The 20,789-nt window shown below is 50.7% G+C and overlaps 1 protein-coding gene across 1 annotated transcript in view; it reads left to right on the top strand.

Moving 5' to 3' along the window:
* Positions 1 to 16,388, top strand: part of GFRA4 (GDNF family receptor alpha 4) — a 76,910-nt gene extending 60,522 nt beyond the window's left edge. Inside the window, exons 3-8 of the mRNA XM_075420253.1 lie at positions 250 to 330; positions 3,819 to 4,164; positions 7,715 to 7,824; positions 8,779 to 8,913; positions 9,177 to 9,334; positions 11,979 to 16,388. Coding sequence (XP_075276368.1) covers positions 250 to 330; positions 3,819 to 4,164; positions 7,715 to 7,824; positions 8,779 to 8,913; positions 9,177 to 9,334; positions 11,979 to 12,125 — 977 coding nt within the window. The 3' untranslated portion in view covers positions 12,126 to 16,388. The remainder of the gene's footprint in view (positions 1 to 249; positions 331 to 3,818; positions 4,165 to 7,714; positions 7,825 to 8,778; positions 8,914 to 9,176; positions 9,335 to 11,978) is intronic.
* Positions 16,389 to 20,789: the final 4,401 nt, after the last annotated feature.

Here is a 20,789-nt window from a genome sequence, read left to right on the forward strand (position 1 = left end):
CTTGAGAGGCTGTTCTGCTCCAAAGCTGTGATATATTTTTGAAAGCCAGTTACATTCTGTTCCCTTCTTTAGTATATGGTCATACATAAGTTCCTGTGAGTCTGGGTACCTGTTTACTTATGGCCTTTAGAGCATACATCCTCTTGGACTCACCAAGCAAACCTTCACTACAGCTGTTGAACCTCATATATCTCGGACATCCCTCAGGAACGTCAGCTGCCTTCTCACTAACTTCTGTTTTCAACCCAGGCATGAATGTACTGGAGAGTTCCCCTTATGAGCCGTTCATCAGAGGCTTTGATTACGTCCGGCTGGCATCCATCACCGCAGGTAGGTGTGTGGGAAGATGCTCTTGCACTTACTGGTTCTAACTAGGGGGGAACTGGCTGTAGGATCAAGTGCTATGGAAAAGGCAGTCCTTTACGATCTCTTTTAGTCTCTTCACAAAGCATTGCTGAGACCTTGCAATCATTTTTCCAAGGAGCTGCTTATGATTCCTGTGCTAAACTGTTGGTAGAAGAACATGTCCTAGGAGGAAGCACTTGTGATTTTCGTTCTTTGGCTTCTTCATGTCCATACTGTGAAGGACTGGGACTGAGGGGCATGGTGGGACGGCCTCTTCCAGCGAGCCATCACAAATTGGCTGATTCTCCATAGCAAGTGGATGACCTGTGCCATGCAGACAACCTGCCGAGCAGGAGCTGCTCGGGTATTGTTAAATATGAGGAGGTGCTTCCACATCAGTCACAGTGTCAAACTCTGCAGGCAAAAAGGTCAATAACTCGACCTACCGGTTGATCCCAGCCACAGCCTTTAACCCCATGCCCTGAGGGCAACCTCAGGACTCAGACCCATGTTCTGCTCTGCATCATGTAATCTGCTTAATAACGTGAGCAGAGCTGCCCAACACCTTTTAACCCCCTTGAGGGCATGAACCCCCAGCTCAGCAGTTAAAAGGTCAATGCGGTAGCTATTAAGCCATCCATCACCAACACCACAGCTGCCACCACAACCAGCATTTGACTGTGCTTATGCACCACAGCCATGGGGAAGCTTTATTGACAGTGATTTTTGTTACCAGACTACCTGTCTGGGAGCAGGTAACGTACTCCTCGTGTGTCTCTGGCAGATGTGCCAAAGCAGCAGTCCCGCTGCAGCTCTTCCCAAATGTGCACCTGACTCTGGGGTGGCATCCACAGCTGGAGTGCACCCAAGGGAGTAAGGAGCAGCAGGTCCCTGCAGCCGACGGGTGTCTGCAGTCCCTGCGCTGGTGAGCACTTGTTAGGTGAAAATGTCCGGGAGCAAATTAACCCATCAGCCCTCGACAATCTGAGCAGCGAGGGGAAGGGGGGTGCTCCCTGACATCACGTCTCCTTGCTGACTCCACTTGACTGATTTGAGCATGGAAAGTGAAGCATGCACAAAGCTGTTTGCCGGGTCATGGCCTTCTTTACTGGAGCTTTTCCTTTTTCACTGGAAGTCATACAGGGCTCTTCAGAGCATGGCAAAATCCAAGGACGGGGATTTTTATGCATCGTTAACACATTGTCAGGTTTTTAAGGCAAACTGAAACTGGTTGGGCAGCAAAGCAAATGGGGCCAGAGCAGCAGGGATATGTACCAAAGGACTCGGCATCCATCTAGGCACATGACGTTTCGTGGTTTAACCTCTTTTCCCCTATTTATACTCATCGACACCTTCTATAACATAACTTATAACCTGCCATGCTGTGCCTGTCCGGTGCCCAGGATCATAAGGTCAGCATTGCCAAAGGATCCTCTCTCAAATCTGCCAAAAAAAAAAATTCCCAAGAACTTGTTGAAACACACGACACTCCCATGACTCTATGCCAAGTAGGAGCAACAGATATTTTTCACCCAATTCTGCATAAACTACATATGGCCACAGTTAAAAATGTACAAATGGAATTATATCCCTCCACTCTAATTGTAGTGGTGATTTAAAAAAGCACATCCTCCGTCGTTGTGTGGGAAGAGGAGAAAAGCTGCCGTGTTCCCTGTGATTCATTAGCTGAATGGGTAATGAAACCCTTCCAAGTAACTGTTTCCTACAGGTTTGCTGACACTCCCCAGCGTAAACTGATGCTTTAACAATGTTCATCTCTGGGCATCTTTAAAGGGAAGTATCTACGTGGTAGGAACACCGACCATCAGTTTCACCCGTCATAAAATAACTGCTAAACTTGGAATTTGACTTCTAGCTCACCGCAAGCATCAGGGACAATGGGAAGGGAAAAATAAATACTCAGAGAAGGAGAATCTGATAATGCCAGTGAAAATGAAGGACGGCAACCAGTTTTGAAGTGCTCAGAGAGACTGTCAATGTTTAAACACTTGTCAGCAGTGACTGGCTGGTTTTAACTCCTGGCCAAAGATAGGGCTTGACTCTGCATTGGAAATTTATCATTGTGGGGATTTTTCCTCTGTGAAAAATCCTTTTCTGCTGGGGAGAAAGTCCTTCTACTGTGCATTAGGTCATGGGCTTAATTCAGAGAGGTGAAAAAAGGCTTCAGATTCATTTTCTCTCTCACGCTTGGAGAACCTTCATCTTATCTCTACGATCAGACAGAACCTAATGTCTCAGATGACTCCTACCAGGGACTCGGTAGCATTTCCCCCCTCCACAAAAAGAGCCCCAATCATCTTTGAAGGAGCCCTAAAATCAGTGTTATACAAATATCTTTCACTCTTATCTGTTCCCTATTTGCAGAGGAGGTCATTGGGATCTAAACTCGTGAGAACCCTACGTGCATACTGAAGACAGTGTGTTTCTCATCCACCACCACAGTTTTTACTTTATTGTCCTCACTGTTGTGGGATTTTTTCCACATTCCCTGCAGCCCCACAGCCCGCCCCTTCTCTCCCACCCAGATTGCTAATCTGGGACTCTCTTTGCCCACTTCTTTAAGAGGGTGGAAACGCAGAGCAATTTCGCTGAAGCCAGCAAAGGGGTGACCTGGCAAAGGGTGTGGGGAGAGACCCACATGTACCCACACGCAGGCAGCATCAAGGCCCCAGGACATCAGGCTGGATTGTAGCTCTGATCCCCATCCCACAAAGGCAGTGTCACTGCTTAGAAGATGGGCATACTGGGCAGGACTGGTCTGGATGGGGGAAGTCAGAGCACTGTCGTAGTGCTTTGAGACCCAGACAGCTCTCACTTAGCTGGGCAGGTCCCAGGATGAACATAGCACAACTGCTGGCAAAGCCAGACTTGACCCTCTGGAGGCCTGAGGAAACTCATTGCATGGGGTAGAGAGTCTGGGGTGCAAGTGTTAGTGCAGACCACCCATGTATCAGGAGACTCAACTGTGTCACTAACTCAGTGTTTGGTCTTGAGCAACATTTTGGAAAAAGGAGGTCCATTAGAAGAGATCCCATCACACCGGTGGATCCAGTCGTGGCCATAAGCAGACAGACTTTCTAATGGCTGCGGTCTCCCCAGGCCTCAAGTTGGTTAATTCATGTTGGTAAGGTGTTATGAGATGCCCAGGTTAGGGAAAAGCTTCATTTTATTAAATGTAAGAAGTTGCTGGAGGGGGCTCTGGGGTGTGAGGTTTGTTGTGTGGCTGTGGCATCTCTTGGGAGAGGTGAGTAGGGAAAGTAGATTTGGTCATGCCAGAACACAGAGAGCAAATGTGGACTTCACCCTGGCCATTGCCTTGCTGGAGTGGGTGGTGGTTTCACCAAGGTGGCCATGGATGGGACCAGGATGGGGGTGAAGGTCTCAGCATAGGGTAGTGCTGCTGTCGGGGAGGTCAGCTCAAAACCACATCACCATCTCCCACCACCCCACAGGGTCTGAGAACGAGGTGACCCAGGTGAACAGGTGTCTGGATGCCGCCAAAGCCTGCAACATGGACGAGATGTGCCAGCGGCTGCGGACAGAGTACGTCTCCTTCTGCATCCGGCGCCTGGCCCGGGCTGACACCTGCAACCGCTCCAAGTGCCACAAGGCTCTGCGCAAGTTCTTCGACCGTGTGCCGCCCGAGTACACCCACGAGCTTCTCTTCTGCCCCTGCGATGACACAGCCTGTGCCGAACGCCGGCGGCAGACCATCGTTCCTGCCTGCTCCTACGAGTCCAAGGAGAAGCCCAACTGCCTGGCGCCTCTGGACTCCTGCCGGGAAAACTACGTTTGCAGGTAACGTTCGCACACTGGGGTGGACAACATGGAGAGCTGTCCCTTGGACAAGCCTGGGGTTCATCCACCGGTGGCAAGCCGGTGACCAGAGCCAAGGCACCCACCCAAAGGCTACTGTCTGGAGGCACCCATCCCACCACAACACACTGACACAGGCCATTGCCTGAGTGGCTCCTTCCCATGACCCCTGTCTTTGTCTCATGCTCCATAGAGAAGGCCTTAACAGGCAGGAGAAGATATGAGAAGTTTGCTCTGGAGCTTTTTTAGACCTTTTCTATGGGTTTTTGGCTTTGTTCCTAAAGAAAGACCTGCTATGGGAACAGTTCCAGGAAGGTGCAAGCTAAGCAGGAATGTGGTATGTGGTGCTTGCAGCCACTTTCACCAATTTGTCTCCTCACTGTCTATCTCCCCTAGCTTAGAGCATCCTACAGGAGCACCCAAGCTATCCTAACAGTCACAGGCACTTGTAGATGCCTTAAACCATGGCTTTCTTTTTTTTTTTTAACTAGAAAAATTAATGATATATATAAAAACTATATCCTTCTGCTGCAAGGCTGGATGTTCTAGTGATTGCAATAGGGGTCTCAGAGTCACAGCTGTCACTCCAGATCTACCCTGTAGTATGTGGCCAGGGTGGTTTTCTCCTCTGTTCCCATTTAAGCCCCATGCACGCACACGTGCAGAGACCTATCCCAATGTGCACACTCACTGGCATACCCCTTCTGTGTTTTTTCCTTCAGCTGTACAATTTTCACCCCTATTTCTCAAAACATCCTTGATATTCCGGAAGGTTAATCCACGTGCAGGTCTCAGGAGTGGAGCCCATCTGTCAGTAAGAGATGTAAGACCGTAACAGCAGCCACACTGCACCAAACGTGGTGGTCCCAGCCCCGTGTCCTGTGTGCAGATGTGGCTGTGAGCAGACACCTGGAGAAGAGCACAAGAGCGAGTGTAGGACACATCTCCCAGTATTGTCCCAGTCTCTCATTACTGTGAGCTTTGGAACTTCCTGAGCTGAACTTCCAGCAGCCATCCCCTACCAGCACATCATCTTTAAATTACAATTAAAAAAAATCATATCTTTTCAGAAAGGGAGGTGAAAGCAGCAACATCCTGTTGGAAAGATGGACTGGTACTAATATCTTCACCCATCTGCACCTCAGAGACATGGATGAAAGGAGAACTGAACTATACACCTGAAGCTGAGCCTAAAAGATGCAAAGCCCCTGAGCCACGCCAGTTCTTGCTCAGATTTCCCCCGGCTGCCCAGTGAATCCAAACTGGAGGGGTACTGCCCTCTCCCTAACAAGATACGTGGGCCCAGCAGAGAGGAAGAGGTTCAAAGGGGAGAAAAGTTGCTTCCCCGGAGGCTGGAAACCATTTCCCGCAAGCAGCACAGCTGTTAATTATCTGGTTCCTTGGTCTCTGAATATATAATATAAAACATCCTCTAGAGACACAGCGGGAGCAAGGGGTTGATGTGTGACCTGGTCAAAGCTAGCAGTGCAGAAACCACAAGGAGAGCCAGAAACAAATCACAGCACTTTAAAGAAACAGAGTAAAATACACCAGGTCTAATCCTGCTGGCAGTGCTTTGTCCTCCTGCAGCTTCTTCACAGCTGTAACCCCCTGAATTTCCCAGCTTGCAGGGGTGGGCTCTGCTAACATGAATAACACAAAACCTGCAATCAGTGCCTCCCTTCCCTAAACAATGCAGCAAAAAATTGAACAAGAAGAGTTTGCCTGGCCAGGGCACAGGAGAAAGGCGTTGGTATGGGGCAAACATGGAAACACAGAAGAGAAAAAAGAAGACTTGGGGGGAGGAGGAGAGAATCGGGCTGGAGAGGGTGAGCTGGGAGTGCTGACACTGACCAGGACGACCGACAACACGTCTGGAAGAGAGAGGCTGTCTGGGAGGAGGAACACACTCAGTTTTTCCAAGATTGCCCAGGAAGAGCAAACATTTGATGTCACACGGAATCACAGAATCACAGAATGGTCGGGGTTGGAAGGGACCTCTGTGGGTCACCCAGCCCAACCCCCTGCCCAAGCAGGGTCACCCACAGCAGGCTGCACAGCACCGCGGCCAGGCGGGGCTGGAATATCTCCAGAGAAAGAGACTCCACAGCCTCCCTGGGCAGCCTGGGCCAGGGCTCCGTCACCCTCAGAGGGAAGAAGTTCTACCTCATCTTCAGCTGGAACTTCCTCTGCTTCAGTTTGTGCCCGTTGCCCCTTGTCCTGTTGCTGGGCACCACTGGAAAGAGTCTGGCCCCGTCCTCCTGACCCCCACCCTGCAGATATTTAGAGGCATTTCCAAGGTCCCCTCTCAGCCTTCTCTTCTCCAGGCTATACAAGCCCAGCTCCCTCAGCCTTTCCTCGTAGGAGAGATGCTCCAGTCGCCTCCTCATCCTCGTAGCCCTCCACTGGACTCTCTCCAGTTCACAGTTCAGACACTGCAGGTTGTTCTCTTAAGGGCCCTGCCTTCAAGTGTTGGCAGTGCTAGTGCTTGCTTGAGTTTCCTAAGCAGTTCAAATGCTATGTGAGATGCCTTCTTATCTGGCCATGGGACATCTGTTTAGACGTATCTGAAACTCCAGTAGGTCCCATGTCCTACCCAAAAGCCCTATGTGGATGTCTTAACTATCCTACAATGTCCAACCACAGCTAGATGCCTATGTGTCAACAACTGACTCATCCCTAAAGAATTGGGTGCCAAATATCTGGCTGGCAGCACAATTTATAGAGTTTATGCAACCAAGCTAGCAGGGGACCCACATGCTGAATGATGCACCTACTTCCCTGCATGGCCCAGACAGTCCCACCAAGCCCACTGTGTGACTCAAAGCTGCTTTGACCTGGACAACACAAAAACCAAGACATGGTGGTCTGTGGTGAGAGCTGTATGTCACACACCTCTTGCTCCACAGGCTTCAGATCCAACCTCCTCCTGAGAATGGGTGCTGCAGCAGAGGAGGTGGCAGGAGCCCTGCTGATGGGTAGAGCATTTCATATCTGAGCCTTTGGGCATTTCCCTTAATCTGAGGATGCACTCAGCTACATTTAGAGCTCAGCCTTTGAAGAGAGAGAAACTGGACCAGAGTGATTCCCTCTTTCAGCAAATCAGCCTAAAAATGAAGGCTTAGGTCTCTAGGGGAAGTTATTACCGAAGAGTCAGATAATGGCAAGACAGAATGAATTCCCTCGCTGCCTGCAACAGCTTTGCCCTCAAAAACCAGCTGCACACACCAGAAAACAAACGTTTCTCCCAAGACCGGACCTTTCTGGCAGTCCCAGAGGAAGCCTGTAAAACATTAACTACAGCACCTATTCATGTCTTATCTCAAAGGCATAAAAGCTGCTTCTGGGTTTATTTTGGCGGCAGGAGAACAAAATGACACTCGCTCAAACTGGCTTAGCAACACCTACAGCAGCAAAGGATTTTGCAAATGTGCTCCCTTCTGTAAACACCTCCAGCGTGCCATTAATTATGTCCCTTTTTACCCCGGATAGCCGTGCTAACACGCTCCGTGTGGTGCTCTCTCTCCATCAGGTCACGCTACGCAGAGTTCCAGTTCAACTGCCAGCCGTCCCCGCAGGCTGCGAGCGGCTGCCGGAGGGAGAGCTACGCTGCCTGTCTGCTGGCGTACACAGGGATCATAGGTAAGGGGCTGCGGCCTTCCGCTGGGCTCGCTCCCACTCTCTGGGTGGGAAATGTCTCCTCGGGGTGGGAAACATCTCTTACTCTGGCCAGCTAAAAGCTGTGAGGACGGTAGGGTGGAGAGCTGTGACTGGGACCTCCAGGAGATGCTGGGCTTTTACTCCGCTGTGATTAGAGATGGAGCCTAAGCCATGAGCATGGAGTAACTTTAGGGTAGCTACGGCGAAGGGAGAAAAACCAATGCCCATGGGCTGCTGCAAGATCCCAGCTTCTCTTTCGGGTGGAAATAGATGGGCTGTGCCAGGGTGTCTGCTCTGTCACGGGTTCCCTGATGCCTGCACCAGTGATGCCACTGGAAATCACTATCCGCTGCCATCTTGATGCCTTCAGAGGATGTCAGATTGGGTTTTCAGATGCTGCAGAGACCCAGCTGGCAGCAGTTAGCACAAGCACAGCCAGAGTCCAAAGAGAAGTGCCAATGGCCGTTCGACCTGGTCCATCCTGATGGATGGGATAGATCGACAGCTTTCTGGGTCAAGATTTCATTCTGGTTTCATCCTTCCTTTGTTGTCCCTGACCATTCTGGGGATTGAGTTTGGCTTTTTCAATGACAGTACAGAAACCTTTACGCACACTTACATACAGTTTTTGAACATTATTAGGGAACTTGAGTTTCCACGAGCTGCCCACTCCTTGGACTGACAGCACGTTTTAATTGATTGAAGGCTTTGGTGGTGGTGGGGTGAACAAAAGGGTTGTGACTGCCCCTCTTCTCCTCCCTGGGAGAAAAACAGACCTGTGGCACCAGCACTTGAAGGGTTTTCTCGTGCTGCCATCACGGAGGGGCTCAGCTGAGGCTGTAAGCACAGCAACCCAAGAGAGAAGCAAGGAGGGAAATCATTGTCCCTTCTTGAAGTACCAGCCGTGCGGTAACACTTCTCCACCCTTCCCGGCAGGCAGCCCCATCACACCCAACTACATTGACAACTCAACTTCCAGCATAGCTCCCTGGTGCACATGCAACGCCAGCGGCAACCGGCAGGACGAGTGTGAGAGCTTTCTGCATCTCTTCACCGACAACATCTGTCTCCGTAAGTATCACCCAGCACATTGCTCCTCCAGCAGCATCACCTGCAAGCTAATGAGGCTTCTTGGGCATGTGGGTATGAAGATATCTTGGTCCTCAAAAGTCTATAGGTGTCCAGCTCTCTGTGCATTCGACACAGGAGCTCTGAAGACCCTTGGGTATGCATTAGGGTGATGGAGTCAAAGGAGACTGGAAAAGAGATGCGTGTGCTTTTCCTTGGAAATGTTGTCCTGACAATGCTTTTCTCCATCTCTTTTCCACACGAAGAAAATGCCATTCTGGCCTTTGGCAATGGGACCTACCTGAATGCAGCCGTGGCCCCATCCATCCCCCCCACCACACAGATGTACAAGCAGGAGCGAAATGCCAACAGAGCCGTGGCAACCCTCAGAGAGAACAGCTTCGAGCACCTCCAGCCCACCAAGGTAGGAGAGTGCTGAGCTGGCCCTAAGAGATGCTTGGCCATGTCTATACCTCCTCCATGCCCTCCTCACCTCAGCTCCCTCTTCCATCTGCATCATTTCAGCCATGTGCAGATATCCAACCTCCCCTCCATCTCCTGGAGTCCCTGATTTACCTTCTTCTTCGTGCCCTGACATATTCCTCCCAAACATCAAGCACAGGGCTATATGCTCCTGTCCCTGACTCTGCCCTCCTGCCTCTTGGTCACCTCTTTTCTTTCATGGATGCTACAGAGAGATACCTTTTTTTTTTAGAAGTCCTGGGAACATCCATGGGCTTTTCAGGAGTCTAGAAGGAGAGCCAGGAGCACTGGTTTGGCTCCTCACCCTCCTGTGGGGCAGCCGCATGGCTTCAGACAAGTGTTTCAGCTACCTGGGGCACAGATTCCTCTCTCGTGACATGAGGATCCTGGAGGTCGTAACATAGAGGTTTAACCGACTAAGATTTTCTAAGCATTGGAAAATTTCACCTGAAAGGTTCTACTCATCAGCAAATTGTTAGTATCAAAATCATATTCAACTGAAACTATTTTAAAACAAGTCACAGATTAATTTACTGATGATGGCAGTAGTAGGCATTAAATATTTTATTTTTAAATAAAAAGCAATGACCTTGATTTTCCACCCACCAGAGTAATTTTCAGATTGAATTATTTTACTGTTGAATAATTAACAGTGACCCTGATTTACTGAACATTCCGGTAACAGAAGCTGTCATTTAACTAGATTCCAAGGGCTGAGCGTGGGCTTTGCAATGGGCTAGCTGGTATCTTCAGGGAGGTTCTACACACAGGGTTTTTTTAAGCCTCTTCTCTTTTTATTTTGCTGGGAAAACATCTGATTCGCCTCCCTCCACTTTGTTTTCACAGAGCAGCAAGTTGGGAGGTGCAGAAATGTGGCCTCAGCTTCCCTCACTGCTTTGCAGGGCATCGGTGGCCATGCACAGCACAGGCGTACTCTCATCAGGCCATAAACTTGGCACCCAGATCTGGAGGAGCTGTTTCTAGTCAGTGCTCCTCAGACCTTAGTGCAATCCAAATAGTGGCCTGAGGTCCACAACTTGCACTGAGAGCTTTATCCTGGAAGTGATGGAGAAGCTGTGAACCTCCCTCCTCACTGACCATCCAGCCCAGACAGCCAACCGCTGCTGCCACCAGCAAGTGGGAAGCTGGAGAAAGTGATTGTAGTCAAGAATGGTCCTACTGTGTCACCAACCTCCACGCAACAGCAGCACATCCCTCTGCTGATGTGGGAGTGCTGTTGGCACATGGGCCCCACTGATACTGCAAGAGAAACTGGGAAGCTGGGTCTTGACTTTGGACTCAACTCTAAACCCAGGCCCTGTTCAATGTTTAATGAGGTTGGTGCCCCTGGACCTGAGAAGGAAAGCTATGATGGATAGATTAGTCAACCTGCTTCCCACCTTCACAGTAGTTCAGACCTCTAAATTATCTCAGTTATCAACTAACGAAAATAGAAATCTCTAGTAAAGCAAATTTTCAGCCACAGATGTCAACACATTGTAAAAGCAGAAGGGTGCCGTTTGTCTGCAGGGTGTAGGCACCCATGGTGGGAGTCAGTCGCACAAACATGTGCACTGTATCTTGGAGTAAGTCACCTGGCTCCCAGCTGCAGTTTGGTGAAGCGTCTTCTAGCCCCGTGGAGCTGTCTTCAGTACCCAAGGGACATCTCCACCTGGAGAGGCCACTGGGTCAAGCTGCTGGCCAGCAGTGGCTCCATGGGCTGCATGGATCTCCGTTGACCAGAGTGGGCATCCAGGCACCCACCTCACACAAAGACACCTCCAACCAGTGTCCAAACCTGTGGGCTGCATGGCCAGTGCTGTGCCCATGAGTTGACCCTGCTGTATGCCACAGTGCTACCACCACCATCTCCAACAGAGCTAATCATAGAATCATAGGTTGGAAAAGACCTCTAAGATCATCATGTCCAACCATCCACCCAACACCACCATGCCTACCCAACCTTACCCTGAAGTGCCACATCTACATGTTTTTTGAACACCTCCAGGGATGGGGACTCAACCACTTCCCTGGAAAGCCTATTCCAATGCCTGTAAACACTTTCAGTAAAGAAATTTTTCCTCATATCTAATCTAAACCTCCCCTGATGCAACTTGAGGCCATTGCCTCTTGTCCTATTGCTAGTTGCCTGGGAGAAAAGACCAGCCCCTACTAGTTGCCTGGGAGAAGAGACCAACCCCTACCTCACTACAACTTCCTTTCAGGTAGTTGTAGAGAGCAGTAAGGTGCTTCCTCAGCCCTCTCTTCTCCAGACTAAACAGCCCCAGTTCCTTCAGTCATTCCTCATAAGATTTGTTCTCCAGACCCTTCATCAGCCTCCTTGCCCTTCTCTGGACATGCTCCAGCAACTCAATGTCTTTCTTGTAGTGAGGGGCCCAAAACTGAACACAGTACTCACTAAGCTGACCACCAGACTAGAGCTGGGGTGTTGAGACTGGCCCTGGTCCATCTGCACATGCACAAACATGGGAAGGCTGCACGGTCCCCAGGCCCTAAATCCTCAGAGGGACCAAGGTTAGGAACAACCCCACTGCTCACCCTGTGCTGCCTCTTTTCTCTTGCAGGTGGCTGGAGAGGAGAGGCTCCTGCGGGGCTCCACTCGTCTGTCATCAGGGACCTCCAGCCCAGCAGCTCTCTCCCACTGGGCAGCCTCTCCACTGCAGATGTGGCTCCTCCACGCTCTGGCTGTGCTGAGCCTCTTCGTGATGTGAAGCAGGGTGGGCACACGCCAGGCAGAGACTCTCTTTGTGTTGGTTTCTTTATAAAACAACCAGACCAGTAACTTTCTTGGGGGGAGGGGGGTGGAGGGAAGGGATGGGAAGCAGAGTTGAGTGTGTGGGCATCCCTTCTTCCTCCTCATCCCTCTGCCAATTTATTTGATTTTATACAATCAGCATCATCGACAACCAGCTCATTCTTGGTCCTGGCCACCTTTCCACTCCACAGACTGGTTGTTGTCTCTCCAGCTCTCTGCAGATGGGGTTGGAGCCATGGACAATTCCATTGGAAAAGGTGAAGGAGAGAGTCGAGTCAAGAAATGAGAGATGCAAAGGAAACGCTTTTGCCTGCCCCAGCCAAGAGGGGAAAGAGTTTTGATGGATGAGCTGTCGGGAGGTTTCCTGAAGCCCTGACTCACGTTGGGGGGCTCTTGACAGGACACATCAAGCGATGTGGAGTTCAGACCCTCTCCAGGGTTGTTCAGGACCTGAAGGGCAGCCCACCTAGTTCAGACTAAGAAACCAGAGCACCAGTGAGAAACTGGCTGGTTTTGTTCACCGGCGAGGATCCTGAAACGCCTCTGGGGTGGACCAAGTAACCATGCTACAAACTGGCTGGCAGGGATTATCCAGCTGCTTGAAATCATGGCCAGTGTGCAGCCAGCATGCAGCTCCAAGCTGTCATCTAAGCCTCCTTTTTAGAGAAACATGTGTCATGTATTGATGGTCTTCAGGAAGAAACACGTGTGTTGTGTTTTGTTTATGGCTGGCTTTCTTCGCTTCCCAATCCTAGCATCTCTATTCACTGGTCCTGTAAAGTGTTTGGGGTAGGTATCTTTTTGTTGCATCCAAACAACCAGAGGCCAGTCTTGTCCCACTCCAGATTAACCTTTCTCCACGAGGGATGAACGCCTGTGGGCAGGACTTGATGTCAGCCCAAAGCAACCCATTCTCACATGCTATCTGTGCATCTGCTAGTCTCACAGGGAGGCACAAGGTCTTCAGTCAGGGGTTTTCGTTAGTTTACCTAGGAAGAGGTAGGATAGGAAAGGTTTGCTAGATACCACCCTGGAGACAAATATCCAGCCAATTTTTGGAAAGGCCAAAGCCATGAATCATGTTGTAGTTGGGGAGTGGATTGCTACGGTTCCCCTCCTTGAAGAGCTGGTGGAGGCAATTGTTTGTGTCCAGGTTAGCACATGAAGGACATTGCCTCCTGCCAACTGCTAATTACTCAGCCGAGAGGTGGTTTAAGCAAAGGCTGGTGAGGTGACTGCTCCACTGAGCTGCGACCATAGTCCACCTGGAGAGTGAGGACAAATGTCTCTCTGGTCTCTCAGGGCACAAGGAGGCAGATGCGTGACCTTGGGCTACCTGAGCATTCAGGGATCTTCCCTAGAGGAGGTGAGCTGCGGACTCCCAGCGTCTTCTTGGGGGACAGAATGCCTCATTAGATCAAGCCAAGAAAGAAGACGGTAAGGAAGGGTGAGAAGATTTCCCAGGATAAATGCTTACCCAGGCTGACTGCTACAGGAGGCAAAGGAATAGCTCCAGATTCTCCCTGAGTATTTAGGCCTGGGCTTTGCAGCAGCCCATTTATTCCTTGGTTTGTGCTCCTTCAAGGAACTTCGTTAGTTCCTTAGCATTTGCATGCATAGAAAGGCTCAGCAGCAGCTGACGCAGCAAAATCCAGTGCTTTTTATTTACATTCCCTGCAGAAAACCTCTGATTTCTTTTTTGCTCCGTATTTTGCTGAGAAGCTGTAGCAACATTCTTGGGGTTTGGTCCAATATGAAACCACTCTTGTTGTCAGATGAACATCTGTGGATGTGTAAGACACTCACAGAAATCCTCCTGGCTGCATCCTATCCAAATTTCTGCTCCTCAAGGTCCTTGGGGCTGTGGCGTCTGGTTGTCCTAATCTGGGGCTGTGCAGAGGAACGTGCCAAGATCCAGACCTTGTGTGCAGGGGGCCACTCTGAGCTGAAATACGCACGTGAAATCTTCTCTGCCAAAAGGCTCAGCCAGATCAGAAAAGCAGGCAGGGAGGTAGTGCTACAGGCAGGAAAGTCCCTCACCTACCTTCAAAGTGCCACAGAAGTGCACTGAGTTACTGTGATCATCTACCCCTTACCCAGGACATCAGTGTCCTCTGAGAGACCGTGCAGGCATCTGCGCACCAAGTGACACAACTACCAGCTGCCACTCTGCAAAACTTGTGTCCTCTGAGCCACAGGCGAGAAAGGGATTAAACCCTGATGCTCAGCCCTGCAAAGGCAAGGAACTACCTCAACATCATGAGGGCATGCTGTCAATTGCCACCTTCTGCCGCTTTCCTTTCAAGTCCTGTAGTCATGCCCTGCTCTACACATCTGGCCCCAGCAAGCTGGGTCTCCACCAGCCTATAATTTTCTTGCATGGGCTGAGCTTCTGCATAGGATAGGCGTGCAAGTGGCAGCTGCTTTCCAGGAGTACCCACTCCTGATGTCTCTCACGGCACACTCCTGCATCTCTTGTAACTCTCTGGTGGCGTTGTTGAAATGCCACCCTGCCCTTTCCTTCTCCTATTGACAGCCAGCAAGAGATGGACTTTTTCTAGGTGGTCAGGATGCCTGGCAACCCCACTTCAGGTCTCCCTTGGGACTGGTATGCTGTGAAAAATCAATCTGGAGAATCCTATGCATAGACTATCGGAGATGGAGGAGACCTCCAGAGGTTACCTAGTCCATCACCATGTCCCACAGCAGGACCAATGGTCTGTTTACACTTTCTGGTAGATTTATCTTAAACAGTTTTTAACAATTCCAATGAGAGACATCATCATCTTCCCTGGATTTATATCTTGCTTTAAAGACTCCTTAGGATGTTGTCTCTAAGCATCACAGGCCAATGAGACCCTTCATTCCCATTGCAGTGTCTTCTCAAGCCCTCAGATTTGGGAGGACGGCAGATGAACAGCTAAAAGTGCCCCAAGGCTGTGGAAGGTGACAGCCAACTACCATGGATCATATCACAGAGGCATTGCATGAGAAGGTCAAACAACCATGGCAATTATCTGCTGGAAGCCCTGAAAAAATTGCGCAGTGAGTTAGTGCAAATGGGTGCCTGCTAGAGGAGTTTCCTCACCACATCCTTGGGTTTCTTCCCCACGCCCTTGGGTTTCCTCCCCACGCCCTTGATTGAGGGACCTCAAAAGCACGTGCAGACTTGAGGTTGCAGGTCTGAAAATTCATTGCCGGTCCTCAGAATTTGTCCTGGGCTGTGAGTTTGGAAACGGCCATCTTCAAGCGCGGTCCCAGGTCAGGTTCTGTTCTCCCATGGGTTCCCCATAGCCTGGGGGTGCTTCAAAATGAAGTCAGCAAGGCCCACAGCAACGAGTCTCTTGCCCAGCAGGGAAGAGCCAGGGTGGGCAGATGGACCGTCCTGTTGCGCAGAATTAAAACAAAAGGTGATCCAAAAACCTGCATGACTTTTTCCTGATCATTTCACCCTTTTTGCCAATATTTAATGTCAATTCCTCCCTCCAACCCTGTTCCTCAATCGATCTTTGCAAAAAAAAGGATGGCTTTCGAGCAGTCCTTCTGGAGGCAGGAAACCCGATTCCATTCCCCCACCCACCCACAGAGACACACGTACACCGGCCATTTCTTCTGCTTTGTGATAAGACAGTAATTTTTTTTTGATGAAATTTCATCTCTGTTGAACTCTGCGAAGTGAACCGCGGATCTTCATTTTTAAGCCTCTTGACTAATCACCAAAGTAACAGCAGCTGCTTGTAAAGGCAAAGGACTGAGCGAGCCGAGAGAGAGAGAGCAGGGGAGACATTTTTTTTAGGAATTACTCCATACCTGGGGACTTTCGTAAGCACAAAGAAGAGTCATGGGAAAAAAAAAAAATAGAAAAAAACAGAACCAGCCAAACTTTCTGTAGCCACCGAACTCTCTTTTTTCAGCTGCTCAAGCACCGTTCCCGGTGGTTTGGCGGTCCTGAAAGCCCGTAAAATATTGTATATGTCCAAACACCACATTGCTGTCAAAGCAAGAGCGTGAGCGGGGAAGGAGGCACTGCGCGGGGAGCCGGTCTTGGAGCAATAACCCCATGGGTAGCAGGGGGATGCTAAAGGCTGCGTGCGCAGACGTGCGTGAGTGTACGCGCGTGCACGCGGGGGACGATGGTTGATGTCTGCCTACGCTACTGGGGTCTAACCCGTACTTCTCTCTTCTGTACATGTCAGTATTCAAACATATCCATGAATAAAGCACACATGCATTTTCCTGACCCTCTTGCTCTTCTCTGCGATGCCAGGCTGTCCGTGCCCGCGTGTCCCGGCTGGTGGGGATCTTTTTTTGGGGGGGGATGGCAGAGGTGTGGGGCTCAAATGCCCCATGCTTGGCTGGAAGCCCAGCTCTGATCTGCTGCAAGGAGGAGCAGCAGGTGAAAAACCAACTCTGCTGAGATGGAAAGAGGTCAGTGCCACCCGGGAAGGTGACAAGGACCCATGCGAGTCCTGGGGCTGCTTGTGCTGCACACAGGGGTGAAGCACACAAAGCTTTGGGAACGATGAGGGGACTGGAGCATCTCTCCTATGAGGAGAGGCTGAGGGAGCTGGGCTTGTTCAGCCTGGAGAAGAGAAGGCTGAGAGGGGACCTTCGAAATGCCTCTAAATATCTGCAGGGTGGGGGTCAGGAGGACGGGGCCAGACTCTTTCCAGTGGTGCCCAGCGACAGGACAAGGGGCAACGGGCACAAACCGAAGCAGAGGAAGCTCCAGCTGAACATGAGGAAGAACTTCTTCCCTCTGAGGGTGACGGAGCCCTGGCCCAGGCTGCCCAGGGAGGCTGTGGAGTCTCCTTCTCTGGAGATATTACAGACCCGCCTGGCCGCGGTGCTGTGCAGCCTGCTCTGGGTGACCCTGCTTGGGCAGGGGGTTGGACTGGGTGACCCACAGAGGTCCCTTCCAACCCTCACCATTCTGTGATTCTGTGATCTGGGGAAGATTTAGCTCAAAGCTGGTGCCAGCACAGGAGGAGGGAGGCATTGCCCGCAATTAGGGGCACGTGGAGCCACTAATGTGGAGATGCCACCGAGTAACCCGGGTGGGTGGAAATAACTGGGGATGGTTGGTGCTGCACCCTCCCACAGGGCACAGGAGGAGGGGAGATGGAGGGGGAGGGAGGGTGGCGGTTCATGCCAGCCAGGGAGACTTCTGTTTGCGCCACGAACATCTGTGAGTTGGCAACTTCAAAAAAAAAAAAAGAAAGAAAGAGAGAAATTGATTAGAGGCAAATTGAATGTTTTCTTGCCAATTTTGGGTGAAAAAGATTTTCTAGAAAACAAATGTATATAAAATTTATACAAAAATACCAAGTGAAATTCAAGTCGGTTCTGAAACACAAAGCGAGTTGAAGGTTGAAGCTAGAAACGTTGCATTTTTTCCTCCCCAAAATCACACGTGTCTTCATGCATGCATGAAGCAGCTGAGGATGGAGAGGGGGAGCAAAGCCTGAGGGTCAGGACCCGACTCGGGACCCTCGTCAAAGCTGTTTCCTTCCCCACAATGTGAAGGCTGTTTCGGCTGCTGGGATTTTGTCGACACAAAGAAAGTTTCCTGGGAAGGTTCCAGCCTGTTGAACCTGATCAGTGGTGTGAAAATGTTGGTTTGATGTATTGTCCTCTCTTCTCGGCAGGTGGCTGCTCAACCAAGGTCAGCACCCAAAGACATGGTGGGGGTCAGTCCAGGGCCAGACGGGGATGCAGGTTGCCAGTGGACGCTGGTTTTTGGGGGGGACCTGGCCTGGAAGGAGACCAGGGGACTCCTGTGGTCACAGGGTCTAGACTGGTGGGTTACGCGCCGGGACGGCGTGTGGTGGTTTGATCGATACGGGGCGAAGGGCTGGTCAGGACATCCCTCCGCTAGGTCGTAGCAACTGGCTTCATGCAAGCCTGGAAATCACCCTAAATTGAGGGTGAAGAGGCTTTGGAGCAGGAGCACCACTAATGAGGGTGGTGAAACACTGGCCCAGGTTGCCCAGAGAAGCTGTGGCTGCCCCCTCCCTGGCAGGGTTCAAGGCCAGGTTGGATGGAGCTCTGAGCAACATGGGCTGGTGGAAGATGTCCCTGCTCATGGCAGGGGGGCTGGAACTAGATGATCTTTAAGGTCCCTTCCAACCCAAACCATTCTATGATTCTGTAATAGCTAGCAGGGGCTTTGCCTGACCCTCACTTCTATCACGTCTCTGGGGCTGGGTATGGTTTCTGGGGGCACTGCCTGTGCCCAAAACAAAACTGAGCCCCACTTCCTTCTCCAGCCAAGGACATCAGACAGGGAAAATGCTGAAGCAAGGGCAGATGAAGTGATTTTCCCCAATTCCCAGAGAAAAGGTCCCACAACCTCTGTAGCCCCCAGGACAGAGATGAGCCTGGGGCATCTCTGGAGGTTCGGAGGAGACACCCGCAGGCAGGACCCGACGGGGACCAGCGATCCCTCATCGCGCTGTGACTGTAGACACAGCACAAGCAAAATTCTGCTGCTGACGTACAACCGCTGCGAGGGGACGTTTAAAGCAGAAACAACAATTTACCATCCGTTATCTCCATGCAAACGGTGCTAATGTGCTGATAGGGGTGGATGCATCTCGCCTGGGTTATTAAAACGTCGTCTTTCTGCACCAAGTGCGGAAATGACGGATGTTAGCCAAAGGGAAGCGCTGCAGAATGAGGTCTGACATGAAAAATGTTCAAAGCGCTTTTTCCCCCCCTTCCCCCCTTTTTTTTTTTTCTAAGGAGAAGTGGAAATGATTTCTGTCAGGAGCAGGGATCCCAGGGAACGTGTCAATGGAAATACTGCCAGTCACGCTGTCGGAGGCACGCTGTGGCTGCAGAGCTGATAAAACCGTCAGCGAGCTGCCGGTGGGACGGATGGAGAAATGCAGACACTGGAGTTATCTCCATGCTTTGCTTTAATTCCCCATCACGACGGCGCTTCGTGATCAGCTGTCACCACCCAGACCTCCCCGCTAAACCTCTGCTTCCAAACTAAATTCAGGAGCTAGTGGGAGGACCAGGAGAGATTAAATCCCACCCTCCCGCGGCATCGCTGGTGACCACCAGTGGGGTGAGATCCAAAACAGCCCTGGTGCTGCAAACTATGTGCATGCAGAGCTGCACCCCGGGCTTCTCGCCAGAGGCAGGGTAATAAAGAGAAGCAAGTGGTGATCCTCCCTGTCAGAGCCAGTCAGAGGCAATTCTGGCAGTGTTTTATGGCTAAATTCCCCGCAGATGTGGCTTCTGGGACATGCATGAGAAGGTCTGAGTGGGGACCCAAGAACACAGGGCAGAGGAGGGGAGAGGAAGGGTCCGATCAGTCATCTCAAGGTGGTTTGAACCGTTTGATCTTGCTCTTTTGTTTGGGGGCAGATCTTATTTCCCCAAAGATCTCCCTAGCGCAGCTCCCTAAACCCGAGCTTGTCACTGAGTCTCTGGACCCACCACGGAGAAAACAGCCGGCCAAGGACATCATGGACCTGACCTCAGTATTGGCCACAGAGTGAAGATTGGTGTCCCAGGATCGTGGGACGCTGGGTGTTGGGGCTACCTGTGTTGCACACACAGTTTGGGAAAGTGTTGCTCGCCCCTGCAATGGGGAACACTGGGAGTTCAGCCCACCTGATGGTGACACCTGGGCCCTGAAGCACCATCACCAGCCCACAAAATCATCAGCAGGTCCCATCAGTCATCTAATTAAAACATCTCCCCCCATCCACTTTGCCTTATGTCTCCGAGTTTTCATTTTGTCACTCCATCCCCTGCTTTGTTGCTTACTTAATTAGTTAAGAAACCAAAACCCCCAAGGAGAAACAGAAAAATTTCCACGAATTGTTTTTTCCAGAATGGTAAGCTGTGGTAGCTGTGGAGCTCTGGCTCATTTGTACACATCTCTTTCCTCCCCTCTTCCCATTAATGGGGAAAAAAAGCAAGCGTTTGTGCTTCCACCAGACCAACAGATGATTTTAATACCAACCAGTGATGTGTAACCCATCCAACAGTTGCCCCAAACCCCACCCTTTACTTGGGTAAGGAGAAACAACACCCAACGCAACCCAAAGTCCAGGCTTTCTGTAGGGTGGTTGAGTTAAATTGGTTGCTTTCTAAAGAGACTTTAAATTGCCTCCCCTCTTTCTGTCGGTGCTTGATATTTAAGTCTTGTGGAAAGAAAAGCTGCATGGCAAATACCTCTCTGGCTCCTTACCCAACCACGTTCATTAATGATAGGTTACACAGCAAAGAGCATTATCCTGGACGTAGGCAGAGCCTTGGAGAGCCTCCACAATCTCTTCCATTCCTTCCCTGCAAACCTCTTTGCTACAACACTAGAGGAGAAATCAGAGCAGGGCTGAAACACGGCCCCATACATCTACTTTGCATCCTGCTGTCCAAAATGAGCTTAAACGAGCTTTAAAACCACTGCCCCCTGCCCACTTCATTTCAAATCTGGACACACCACGCTGTGCTTTCACACTGGCACGCTCCGCTCAGCTCGGCAGCAATTGCTGAGAATTGGGCTTCTAATCCAAGTTTAATGCCATGGGATGAAGTAGCACCACGGTCTTCGGCGACGGCGGTGACTGAAACCTTCATGGCTCATAAACGCCAGGTTCAA

Source organism: Opisthocomus hoazin, chromosome 5, assembly GCF_030867145.1.
Source record: "Opisthocomus hoazin isolate bOpiHoa1 chromosome 5, bOpiHoa1.hap1, whole genome shotgun sequence".
Classification (NCBI taxonomy): Eukaryota; Metazoa; Chordata; class Aves; order Opisthocomiformes; family Opisthocomidae; genus Opisthocomus; species Opisthocomus hoazin.